The 12,188-nt window shown below is 38.4% G+C and overlaps 3 protein-coding genes across 8 annotated transcripts; 1 reads left to right on the top strand and 2 right to left on the bottom strand.

The window, feature by feature from the left end:
- The first annotated feature begins 145 nt into the window (after positions 1–145).
- Positions 146–7,947, top strand: l(3)mbt (lethal (3) malignant brain tumor). 2 transcript variants are annotated; one of them, XM_065486261.1, is made up of 15 exons: positions 146–266; positions 2,145–2,297; positions 2,400–2,601; positions 2,654–2,785; positions 2,836–3,659; positions 4,175–4,310; positions 4,371–4,479; positions 4,538–4,883; positions 5,220–5,448; positions 5,777–6,003; positions 6,063–6,291; positions 6,344–6,491; positions 6,597–6,751; positions 6,809–7,356; positions 7,411–7,947. In XM_065486261.1, the coding sequence occupies exons 2-15, from the start codon at positions 2,145–2,147 to the stop codon at positions 7,531–7,533; spliced, it is 3,561 nt and encodes a 1,186-aa protein (XP_065342333.1). In that variant the 5' UTR covers positions 146–266; the 3' UTR covers positions 7,534–7,947. The 2 variants fall into 2 exon arrangements, with proteins under 2 accessions (XP_065342333.1, XP_065342334.1); XM_065486262.1 differs by lacking the exon at positions 146–266 and adding an exon at positions 1,518–1,672.
- Positions 7,948–7,954: 7 nt separating this feature from the next.
- Positions 7,955–8,605, bottom strand: Blos4 (biogenesis of lysosome-related organelles complex 1 subunit 4). The gene is made up of 4 exons (XM_065481988.1): positions 8,537–8,605; positions 8,415–8,486; positions 8,134–8,355; positions 7,955–8,065 (listed from the first exon to the last, which is right to left on the bottom strand). Exons 1-4 carry the CDS (start codon positions 8,603–8,605, stop codon positions 7,955–7,957), a joined length of 474 nt encoding a protein of 157 aa, XP_065338060.1.
- Positions 8,134–11,625, bottom strand: LOC135941043 (luc7-like protein 3). Of its 5 annotated transcripts, none has more exons than XM_065486264.1 (9): positions 11,466–11,625; positions 11,156–11,404; positions 10,736–11,098; positions 10,430–10,677; positions 10,312–10,376; positions 10,029–10,110; positions 8,537–9,414; positions 8,415–8,486; positions 8,134–8,355 (listed from the first exon to the last, which is right to left on the bottom strand). In XM_065486264.1, the coding sequence occupies exons 1-6, from the start codon at positions 11,568–11,570 to the stop codon at positions 10,067–10,069; spliced, it is 1,074 nt and encodes a 357-aa protein (XP_065342336.1). In that variant the 5' UTR covers positions 11,571–11,625; the 3' UTR covers positions 8,134–8,355; positions 8,415–8,486; positions 8,537–9,414; positions 10,029–10,066. The 5 variants fall into 5 exon arrangements, with proteins under 5 accessions (XP_065342336.1, XP_065342339.1, XP_065342335.1 ...); XM_065486267.1 differs by having other exon boundaries at positions 9,335–9,414; XM_065486263.1 differs by having other exon boundaries at positions 8,537–10,110.
- Positions 11,626–12,188: the final 563 nt, after the last annotated feature.

Raw genomic sequence — 12,188 nt, 5'->3', positions numbered from 1 at the left:
AAAACAAAACAGTACTGACACTGGCATAGTAGCAAAGAGACGTAAAATCTTATTTTCTCAAAAGTATCGGTAATGGCAACCTCGCAAACAGCTTGTGGTTCCAACTACAACCGCTTTGCGGCAGCGGCGCTCGATAGTGGCGGGCCATGAAAGCAGCACGCTGATTGGACCAAATCTCTTGGTCCACTCGTAGCAGCAAAGTGGAAGGCACAAGGCAGCCGATGGTGGCACTCTCTGTCCTCACCCCACGGCTTTCATGAATCAAGGTAACTTAGATAATTTTGGAACATTCGTTAAGCATGGTATATATCCACTTGTGTTTTTGCTCGTTTCTTTTACTTTAGTCAATGATCTCTTAGTTTTAATATTCTTACACGAAGTTTTTACTTGTTTAACGACGTGATCTAGAAATTCTGATCGTCACAAACTAGCACCATCTAAACTGGAGCTATTTTATTGAACAATTATGTGTGTAATTTAAATCGAAACAACTTCAAAAACTCAAAATCACATTGCTTTGAAACCGAAAAAATCTTTCCAACCTTCAATAAAGTTCTTAGTTATCCCAATGTTCGTTCAAAATAGTTCGTGTGCGTAATGTCATCACGCTTCCGTATGAAGTGCTGTTTTATAAATTCACGTTCCACGCCTTCAAATTGTGTTTGGTCATCTTTTTGTGGATTTATCTCGTAGGTTATGTGTTGCACTATTTGAAATCGTTTACAACCATTTAAAATAAATATAATTTTAACTTTATTTTAACGAAATCCAGTAAGGTGGTGTTTGTTGTCATCGAAATTCGCGCCGTTTTCAAGCGATATGGAGGTGTTCTTCACACGAAACTCTTGAATAGAACGCCCCCTCTGCACGTAGCGAGATGCCCTGTTCATTTTTCCCATGAGGCAACAATATTTTGTTTTAAATCGTTCATGTCGACTGATTTATTTCTGGTTATTGCAATATTAATTCTGGATATATGTATTGAAGATTTATCAATTTTTTCTAACTAATGATTTTTGAAGTAAATAAAAAATCTCATTACTTGTTGAACATTTTTACAATATTCCTCCTCACTTTTCGAGCAAAACGTTCCCGCGATCATACTCACGTGAATAAAATTTAGTATTATTTTATTAATTCACTAGTTACGCGTAATTTTCCATTGGTAAGAAAAATAATTTTCAGTTTGTATTGCTCCATAATATTAATTTAGTTTATTATGAAAATACTTTTCACAATTATAAGGGGCTCAGATTTAACTCTCAATAATTTGCTATAGTGCACTTAATTTAACCTCAAATTAAATTTGAAACTATTAATTTGAAGAATTTGTTTAGGGGTTTTTAAAGAATATTATTATGTAATTATTTTAGTAATATTTTTTGTAATATGCAATTGAACCTTCACTTTAATTTCTGGATAACTGATTGGGTGAAACTATTTCTTAAGCAATATCCTAGCAAGCATGCTCAGCACCATCTGCTTGAAAGCGTTTGGCGGAGGCCGAGAGCAATCGCGGCGTGGCTTTTCAGTCGCTTCTTCTGTGTTGTTGGTGGCAAACCCTCGTGACGATTATCGGCCCGCCTGTTTCAACTTTTAATGCCCTCAACTCGATAATATTGTTGCTACCACCTGCTGTGCATTTCCGATTTGCTTTGTTTGAATTTCATGAGTGAGTTAAAATGTTAAATCGAATGCGCTACTACTTTTATTAAAATTGAATGCGCAATCGGTTGTTTATGATTAACACGCGGTTCAATTCATTTGTCCATTTAACGCTAACTACGAAATCGCGGCTTAGGTATATGGCCGTGAGAACACTAATGGATAAGGATTTTGCTGGTCACTTTGAGGAGATTAATATTTACAGAATTAAATAAGTGTCCAAAGAAAGCTTCCTTGTAAAATTATTGCACTTAAATCGTGTTTCAGCCGCGTCGTTAATATTTTCGATTGATTTCCTTGAAATATTTTGGTAATTCTAGTTTTAAGCCCATATTTCCTTCTATATTTTTCTGTTTGCAATGTTAAAATTTTTAATCTGTTCTGCAAAAAAAAATGAGGAAATCTAATATTATAATTTATCTTCTCAATTTGGCAAAAATATATCCTCCTAAATTATAATAACTATTTTTCTGTTGTAGATGAGTACACAACAACACAACGTTTTAAAGGTATATTCTACAAATAATGCCAAGACAGCGGCTCCAGCTCCTGGTCCTGTCTTAACCACCGAAACTAGTTCCACTACAACAGAACCAAGCACTCAGACTACAAATACAGTCTCCAACAATGCGGTGATTAATTATCTAGTGATTTATTTAGTGTCTAAAAGCAAATTTGATATATTAAATGTTAGATTGATAACACATTTGAATTAATATAATCCAAAATTTCAGTCATCCACCACAAGAGTTTTGGTGCCTGCTTTCCTCATTCCAAATCCTGATGGAACGTCTGCACTAGCCCACATTGTGCCGTCCACACAAGCTGGACCTTCACAAACCCTTCAGAACCTCATCATCAACTCAACAGCTCCACGATCCAATTTGCAGTCCCCCAACACTGTATTTGGAATGCTGACTCCCGTGCTAAGTGGAGGTAAATTATTTATGCCAAAGCAACTTTACTTTTCTAATTGCACTTATTTTAGGTCAAGGTACTGTCAAAGTTGTAACTCCTTCATCAACTGGAGGCGCAAAGATTAGTATCACTCCAGGAGCAACTCCAACGCCTAAAGCTACAACTTTGGCCACTGCCAACCGCACCTTTCCTGTGACTAAAGGTCCATATATATTTAAATTCAATCAAAATATTATTAATACCTCTTTGCAGTGTCCGGCAGTGAAGTAAAAGTCCTTCAGCCTGCTCAATTTGGGCATCATCAACTCTTAAACCAGCTCAATTTATTTTCCACCGCTCAGCTGTCTAAGAAGACGCAACCTGAAGAGATGGACTCTCAAAATCCAACATTAGGCGAAGGTCAAACTCAAAAATTGGAAGGCAGCAATATAGCGTATAAAAAGTTGGCAGATGGGTCATATGTGCCCATCCTGAATGAATTTCCCAATCTGATCACAATTCATGGGCTGACTAGCGAAAAACCAAATACTCCAGATGATAGTAGCATTACTGTTGCCTCCAAGAATCCAGAAGAAGATGTTGAGGATGATTCCACGAAAGACATAGTGCTAGAAACTGATGAGAAAATGGATGACATATGCGACTTGGATGACTCTGTCAGCACAAGCGTTATCGGATCAATGAGCAAGGATGACGCAGAAAGTGGTAATGAATCCATCGAAGCTGCAGAAAATACAGATCAAAAAAACGATGAAGATGCATCCAACAAGCCAACAACTCCTATGAGACAGTTCAAACGACCAAGCATCTTGGGTGCCAAGAAAAAAGATAAACCTTCGCAAGCCATGTTGAAAGAAAAGCTGAAGGAGGAGCTGAGGCGCATGGATGCTCAGGATAAGAGTGTTGAGAGTAACAAGAAGAAGAAACCTAAGTTTTTCCGAGACAAAAAGACAGGTGCAAAAATCGCACCAAAAATAGACCAAAGTCTAATAAGACCTGCTATTGAAGACTTCGACCCTGCAAACTTATTGGAATGGAGAGATGGAGTTGGTGTTCTTCCAGGAAGCAACTTGAAAGTATTAAAGCATTTTCAGTATCTCAAAATTCTGCATGAAATGGCTTTAATGCACATTTTTTCAAAACTATTAATTAACTCAAAACTTGGCCGAGAAACAAATACTTACACTATATCTCCATTTTGGATAGCGGCTGTAAAGATCTGTAAGGCCTCGTTTAAAGCACCCTGCCTTTAACTGCAATCACCAATGTGAATATTGGCATTAAAAATAGATGGGATTCGGTAAATTCACACTCTTAGAGAGTTTTAAATTTCATGAATGATGCGTTCTACCGTGCTACTGCCAGGACTGGCATTGTATCAAGATCTGGGCTTTCTTCAATTGAGATTTTGTTTGGCTGATATCGCACTGCTAATGAGATATCACATGCTGAAATAGCTGCTGTCCAATATGGAGGGATATGCAAAATAATGCATTCGGATTGTGCCGAGCCATAATTCTGTTATATAGATAGTTGAAACCTTGGAATTGGTACAAGTTATATTAAAATGTGATGTTCATTGGTTTTTCAGTTTCGTGTAAATGAGTTGGGACTCATGGAGCTTGTTGAAGAATCTGAAGGTTCTGACATGGAACTTGACACAGATGACTTGCTGAGGAAGTGCGAGAATATCCCAATCATTCAGAAAACAAAATCGGATGTAGATGGTAATGGTTTTGCTTTAATTTTAACTACAGTTTGGAGGACCAACAAAAATTTAATCTTAGATGCTGTACCAAAGAAAAGAGCAAGAAAAGAAAAGGTAAGCTCTTATAGCACCTGCTGTTGCGAGCAATGTGGTTGCTATGGATTGGCATCGGAATACATTAAACAAAGGTATTTTGTTTGGCAGTTTGCAAATGAGAAATTTCACCTCTATGTTTTGATTTTCTAGATTTTGCAGCACAACTTGTTCAGACAAATTTGAAAAGCGCAAAGCTGCTGCCCAAAAGAAGAAGGAACAGGAGGAAATGGATCGCAAGGAAAAAAGTAAAGCAGAAGCAGCTGAGGTGGAATTGAAAAAAATCGACGTCTCTAAGTGGACATTATCGGCTACAGGCTCCGAGGAAGGCACTAGCGAAACTCTGCCTTGTCCTGAGTCTCCAGATCCTGAGGTTCCTTCAAGTGCTGCAGAGAGCGTGCCGGGTGACAGCAAGCCAAACACAGAGCCCAATTCGCCTGCTCCTTCTTCCTCTGCAACCCCAGTAAGTGATCAAGATGAGGACTCGAGAAATCCTGAGGTAAGTGTTAATTATTCACCAGCTTAATTATTACATGTTAAATGAATACATCTTATGTTAAAATGTGCCAGGAAACATCTCAAACATTCCCCTTTTTTCAATGTATATTTTAGTTTAATCAATGAGCGCCTAATAATTTTACCCAATACTATCCTAACAATTAAAATATATGGAATAAAAGCAATTTTGCTATTATAGAGTTGTGAAATTTCCCATGTGATGTCTGCTTGCAGTCAGGACCAAAATGCTTTCTAACTTGTAGTCAGTCAATTGAGTTTCCATGCCTGAACTATTTGTCATCATTATTTATCTTTTCCATGGATTTTATATTTTCAGGGTTACCCTAACGATATGCCATGGATTAACTTTAACACTGACCGCACACCGAATTTCTTGTGGCCAAAATATTTGGAGTTTACGAAGACAAGAGCAGCTCCAGCCAAACTCTTCGAAGAAGGTGGCTTTCCTGACAGAGCAAATGGATTTAGGCCTGGAATGAAACTAGAGGGCATTGACCCGAGGATGCCCGCTCAGTTTGTCGTCCTGACTGTTGTTTCTACTAAAGGTAAATTTAAGTTTTATAGGAAAGACCCATTCAATCATTACAGTTTCGTAGAAAAATAAATTATTGTATTGGTACACACTTGAAATTTGGCTTTTATCCTGAAGAAGTACTTTAAAGTGCGTAGTTTGCTCACTAAGCATTTTTTTACCAATTTTGTGCAAATTAAATTTTTCCCACGCATTGACCACTTTGGCTTGTGCTCTCTCAATTAGTGTGATGATGAAAAATCAATGATTTGGTCAAACTTTAAGTATCAGTACCACTAATCACAGCTATATTCGAAAATTTAATGAAAATATTGACTCATATGAATCAACTGTCACTCCAGGATTTCGAGTAAAGATGCACATCGATGGCGCAAGCGACTCAACAGACTTTTGGGTAAATGCAGATAGCAAAGACATCTTCCCAGCCGGGCACTGCGAAAAGATTTCGCGGAAGTTATCTCCACCAAAAGCAGTATCAAAGAAGTTCAACTGGGCGCATTATGTTAAGGCGACAAACGCCACTCTTGCTCCAAGGAACCTGTTTGTCCACAGACAAACAAGCAAAAATGTAAGCTGTCTTAATACCTGCCTTCTGAAATGGTCAATTTTAACTTGCTGGTTTTGCAGACGATTGGGCCCAGTGGCTTTAGGATAGGAATGAAACTAGAAGCCCTGGACAAATCCAACCATGAACTTGTTTGTGTTTCCACTGTGAGAGACATTCTTGGTGGCAGGATTTTGATCCACTTTGATTCATGGGATGACACATACGATTATTGGGTTGATCCTTCGTCCACTTTCATTCATCCCATCGGCTGGTGTGAATCTGTTGGAATTGAATTGGTTCCTCCTAAAGGTGCACTTTTTGCCTTAAATTTATTTGCTCTGCATCACTATCTTTTTTGCAGGATACAGAGAATTCAACTGGGATGATTACCTGAGGGAAACAAAAAGTCAGGCCGTGCCCCATAGAGCGTTCAAGCCAAAACCAAGCCTAGGTTTTAAAAGGGGCATGAAATTAGAATGCGTTGATCCACGATTCCCACAGTTAATACGGTAAGGACTGATTTTGAAAATTGATAGATCTTTGATTGATATTTTTCACTTCCATGCTCAATCAACAATATCAACATGTTGTCTATTTTTGTAACCTTTTTTCAGGGTTGGTTCCATTCTTGAAGTCAGGAACAGCAGGCTTCATATTGGTTTTGACAACTGGCCGCTTGAAACTTCAACCTGGATGGACAGTGACTCTCCAGACATACACCCAATGGGATGGTGCAACAAAACTGGTCACCCTCTTGGTCCCCCACCAGGTAACTAGCATGAACTTGACTTAAATTAGAAAAAATGCTAAATCTTGAATTTGATAGTCCCGGGCGTTGAATACCAGTGTTACACTCAAGGCTGTCGCGCTCTTCTGAAAAACAGCCAGTTTGTGTTGCCACACATGGGCTCTTGTCCTTTGTCGACCTCTAACCTGGCCAAAGCTAGGTTCTGCAGGTACAGTGAGACAAAGCTTAAGCAGGTGGAGAAGGTGGAGATGAAATTGGAGGAAGAAGAAGTTCCCGAAGAGGAAGAGCAAGACACCACTTTGGGAATTCCCGAGGATACTCAAACAGAGGTTCCAATTGGTCGCAACAAGAAGAAGAGAGGAATTGAGCCTGCTCAACCGCCTATCAACCCACAATCAGTTCGCTCGGATGTGCACGAGTCAGTATTCAGACCAGGTTACGCTCCTTCAGTGAAGAATATGCCAGTGGCTAAAGCAACTCACGCTAAACTGGTTAACTGGAGCAAGATTGAGGGCAAATTTGATTTGAGTATTGATGGAGTGAAGAAGTGGACTCCAGAAGAAGTTTGCAGTTTTGCAGATCAAGTACTTGGAGCAGCAGACACACCCAAAAAATTTGTGGAAGAGGTACTTACCTACTATTATCTAAAACATTTAAATTTACATTCTCTCACATCACAGAATATCAGTGGGGATGCCTTTTTAATGTTGAGCCAATCTGACCTTGTGGAGCTTCTTGGCTTTAAAATTGGACAAGCTGTGAAGATTTTCAACAGCATTCTCCTACTCAAAGAAGATTATTGAGTTGTCCATCGCTTGATTACATTTTTCTTTTCTTCATTTTAATCCTTCCAACCTTTATTTTATCATGAAACTTTTCTGATGCCTATCTTATACTTATTTGCTGTGGCAGCGAAATTTAGATTAAACTTCTTCTGATCATGGTTTGACAAATCATTGCTGCAAGCTCTTTTGTTAAGTTGCTTCTTTGAAAGGAATAGCAGCCGCAATGATCTCTATCCACTTCACCAAGAATCTGTTCATAAAGTTAGATGTATTTTTATTTTATAATCATTCCCTCACCTGTTAAGTGATTAGAGTCCTTTTAATCTGATTTACCCTTTTGAAAAACTAATTGGAATTTACCTGACTTTTAGTTTCAAAAAGGATATAAGCTGTAAATATAAATAAAATTTGCAACTAGGTATCGTAAAAGAACGTCTTTTTATTTTAGCTCCACTTGATCCTCAACTTTGGGGAAGAACTCGGATGTCTTGAAGATGTTAGGCTGCTCAAATGGTTGAGAGCTTGTTTCTGGTGAAGACAATTGATTTTTCTGAAACACACATTCCAGGAAAATTATTAATTTAACACGATATAATTACTGCTTTAAAAGCAAATTACCAAGAATAAAGGCTTAAAAAAACTTCTGAGATCAGATGATGGAATGCCGCATTTAGCTTCTGCACTTTCCAAATGAGCTTCCATTGTACTAACATCCTTTTTGACTTTAGCAACCATTTTTTCCAAATTGTCAATCTTTTGGAACAGCCCATCAAGCGTCTGGCAACTCATTTTTAATTCCGGGCCTAAGTGCAACAAGCTACTTGTACCTCCATTGTGAACCTATGCACAAAATATTTTTAGTGTTATTAAATCATATCTAGGCATAAAATTTAACTTACTCCTTCTAATAAACTTCCAAACTCCTCTAGCCTTGTCAGCATATCCTCAACTGTTTCACCAACATTTTTCAACTGTAAACAAACCATTTTATCTTGATTAGAATAGCTCCAATTTGACTTACTTCATCTTCCATATCAATTTTTAAGTAATTTGCATAGTCAGTAGCCAAATCACTTAATATTTCGTCCATGGTTTAGTATGGAATGTAACACTAGAGTAATGTTAGAGCAAGGGGTACTGCACTTCACAGTACCATACACCATGACAATGTTGCCACGTTTGCAAACACGCCTTTCCTGTTCCTCACTCCCTCCACCGTCCATAGTTAACATAATACATTTTATATTTGATCTCACGCGGATTTCAGCCTTTTCAATTTTAACGAATTACACAAACTGAAAAATTCTTAAAGTTGTAGCCTAATTGGTGACATATTCCATTAAATAAAAACGCTTGGTATTTCTCTTTTCTTTATTACTTGTTATAAATCGTAGAACGCAAGAGTACATTAATTCAATTTTCAAACTTTATTTTCTAAATGCATGTCCAATTGCTAGCAGTGTTAAGCTAGCTTGCTGAAAATTATCACCTTCGGTCAACAGAGGTTCTGTCTGGTGGACCGCATTAAAATCTGCCTTGACATATTCTTAACATGCAAAATATGATGGGGTTTAGGACTTGAGCAACCACATCAACATGTTTTTTTTGTGTTAAAAAGAAGCAACCAAATATATAACAGCAGCAAATAATTAGGTAGCCCATTAACTAACATAGCAATGATTTACAATTATGTTAAGTGCCGTTGTACCGTTGAATATATCAAGGCTCGGATAAAACGGCTGGTGTCAATTCTAGGTGGGCTCTCAAAAGAACATTACAGGGAATTTCAGGAATGCAGAGGCCATTAAAATTAAGTCACCTGGAGTCCGTGATCCATAATGAGAAGGTTTCGTAGCAGTTAAACTGCACGTCCAGCTGCAGAGAGTCCTTCAGAATGCACTGGAAAAGGAAGAAAAATTAGATAGTCATTTGCTCGTGAAGTTTGTTTCAAACGGATAGGGACTCATAATTTTGGCTTACATAGCAACATTTGCAAGAAAGACATGCATACTGTTATTATTTATATTCGCCTCTTGAAGAACACCAGTTTAACGTGAATAAAAAACAGTTGTGTTTAAGAGAAATTTTGCTCCCACACGGTCATCATGTATTCTTAAAAGTGCCCTTTGGCCGCTTTAACAGAGCGAACAATCCCTACAATTTCCATTAGCAACAGTCAAAACTGTTGTCTAACTAGAACTGGGTCACCTGAGGATTATTGTAGCAGCAGACTATATTGCTGGTTCCACTGTAATGGACAGGCTCATTTGATGGCAACAACTGTTGTGAAGCTCGCTTGACTCGCTATGCTGAATTCTAATTGTCCACCACAATTTACATTTTATTCACTTTGAAAGTGAAAAACAAAAGCAGCAAATACTCAAAGACAAGACAACAAATTTTGTATAATCAACCCTTCTGCGAAAGTCGCCACATACCTGCATGGCGACTTAATTAAAAAACATGCTCAGGGAGGTCCTGTTTGAAAATTCAATATTTCCGTCTCCACTTACCTCGAGCTCCCATTTTCACTAACTTGTATTTAGAGCACTTAGGAACCCCTTCGGCTTGAATCTTTGTAGTTTCTGCCTGCATCTGGAACAATTAAGACAGTCAATCCACTGAATCTTGCAAGTGACCGCAATTGCCAAATTAATTTGTCTACAGATCGGTCAACAAGTTTTATCTTTGTAATAAAAGTTTTCTTTGCGTTAAAAATTTATATGGAATGAACCACTTGGTTTTGGAATGCCATTTTGACCGTAGGTGGATAGCAATAATTATTAATGTAATTACTTCGATCATTGCGGTTTCGGTCATCTCTGTAGTCTCTTCTGTAATCAGGGCTCCTCCTTCCTTGCCTAACAATTCATTCATTAGTAATCAGCACTCGAGCAACATTTCATAGTGCAACCTTGATTTCTCATGCCTGTCATGATCTCGTCGATTGCCTTTGTGGTGTGGGCTTCTTGACCTTGATCTGTGCTTGGGCTTCACCTTCTTGTGCCTGTGCTCATCCTCATCTTTGCTCCCCCGGTTCATTCTTCGCACCTCGCGTTCTGCTTCCCTCAACTTTTCTTCCACTTTCTGAGCTCGAGCCCTCTCCTTCCGCTCTTCCTCCCTTCGCTTCTCGCGCTCCTCTTTAGCTTTCCTGCGGCTCTCCTAAAATGTCAAGGGAATTTAATCAAGATAAAACAAACCAGAGCTCTATGCCACCAACCAGAATTTCATCAACAGCGTCCTTGAGTCGCGCGTAGCCCATGTGCTGCTTGCCTTGCAAGTGGTCATCAATTCGTTGTTGTGCATCACCAACAATCAAAAAGGCTCCACAGGTTTCGCACACTTCCATCTGCTTTTCCTGGGCTTGAGCAAGTTCGTTTGTCCATGAGTAGCCATTCTGTCTGCGCATTTGCTCTCTCAGCTCTTTGATCTCGTCGCATTGTTTCATGTACTCCTGAGCTTCATCAACGTTGCCCATGATACCGGCTTTTTCGGCCTCTTCGACATACTTGTTGATTTTTTCAGTCAGCTCTCGGATTTCTTCTGTCTCGGCTTTTTCACTTTCTGGAGCCTGTTGAAGATCCTGTGGGTGAAATAAAAATAAAATTTTGCCACTTCAATGAAAGACTGATATTATTACCGGATCGGCAGACCGTCCACTGAGAGCTAGGCGGACCTTTCCTTTGGCTATTTTCCTCTCAACTTCGTTCAGCATTCCTTGGCAAAATCGGATGAATTCGTCCTCGTATTGCTGCTTCCGGTAGGTTGACTGTTTCGCATATTCTTTCCTCATTTCGTCATCGTGGATTTTCGGGCATGGACCGAGATCAGCACGCGTATTTACAAACAACTCGTGTGGACAGAGTTTGACAAGGTGCAGCTTGCATATCTGAAAACGAATATTTTAATGGGTTTAGATCGGAATTTTTACTCGATTCTCTGCTACTTACGTCATTGTCATCCCAGCTTATTTTATTGTGAACATCGTCGGGCAGAATGTTTCTATTTCTGCCCATTAATTCGTCTAAAAGAGCTGCTGCCGCTAGCGTCGCCATTTTTGTTAACGATAGAGATACAAATATATATCTATAAATATAAACAGAAGGATTGTGAGGCTGTACACAAGAGAGCACAGGAGGCGTAAGTATAACATTCACCACATTCACGGTCCAATCATAGCGAAGCGCGCGAATTCCGGGAGGGGAAGAAAAGCGCGTGCGATTAATTAATTGATTCATTAATTTGGTTATTTTGTAGCATGATATAACATTATTACTTTTCCCATATTCTGACTTTTTCGATTTTATTTTACTAATTAGGAGTTTTAATTACTAATTAAAGTTTTACTCTTCTTATTTTCTAATTAATAGTTTTTAATTCTAAAGATAAAAGAGCTCTAGTAGTCTGTTTGCGATTTTTACCTTTTCAACAAATTCTAAACTGATTGCCAGTCTTTCCTTATTCCTATTCACTTTTCAAAGTTTGAATTCTTAATAAGTCATACTATTGATGTGAATTAACAAACTACAAACTCTAGCATTATTAACATATGTATATGTACCACATCCACTCATCTACTCTACAACTCTCCCTGGATACAGAATTTAGAATTTTGTTTTATAGAATATTTGGAAAAATACACTTTGGGTTCATTTTATAAAACTCTTCAATCA

This window comes from Cloeon dipterum, chromosome 3, assembly GCF_949628265.1.
Source record: "Cloeon dipterum chromosome 3, ieCloDipt1.1, whole genome shotgun sequence".
Taxonomy (NCBI): domain Eukaryota; kingdom Metazoa; phylum Arthropoda; class Insecta; order Ephemeroptera; family Baetidae; genus Cloeon; species Cloeon dipterum.
This window is presented reverse-complemented; position numbering and strand designations above follow the sequence as displayed.

What these genes read in the sequence shown, in the direction of transcription:
- Blos4 (XM_065481988.1), bottom strand. Translation starts at nt 8,605, where the DNA reads ATGGACGAAATATTAAGTGATTTGGCTACTGACTATGCAAATTACTTA. An exon ending in AAATTGATATGGAAGATGAA is followed by an intron (nt 8,487 to 8,536) that starts GTAAGTCAAATT and finishes GTTTGTTTACAG; the next exon opens with TTGAAAAATGTTGGTGAAAC. An exon ending in TTTTTAAGCCTTTATTCTTG is followed by an intron (nt 8,066 to 8,133) that starts GTAATTTGCTTT and finishes TGTGTGTTTCAG; the next exon opens with AAAAATCAATTGTCTTCACC.
- LOC135941043 (XM_065486263.1), bottom strand. Translation starts at nt 11,570, where the DNA reads ATGGCGACGCTAGCGGCAGCAGCTCTTTTAGACGAATTAATGGGCAGA. An exon ending in GTGGACGGTCTGCCGATCCG is followed by an intron (nt 11,099 to 11,155) that starts GTAATAATATCA and finishes TTTCACCCACAG; the next exon opens with GATCTTCAACAGGCTCCAGA. An exon ending in ACGCTGTTGATGAAATTCTG is followed by an intron (nt 10,678 to 10,735) that starts GTTGGTGGCATA and finishes TTGACATTTTAG; the next exon opens with GAGAGCCGCAGGAAAGCTAA.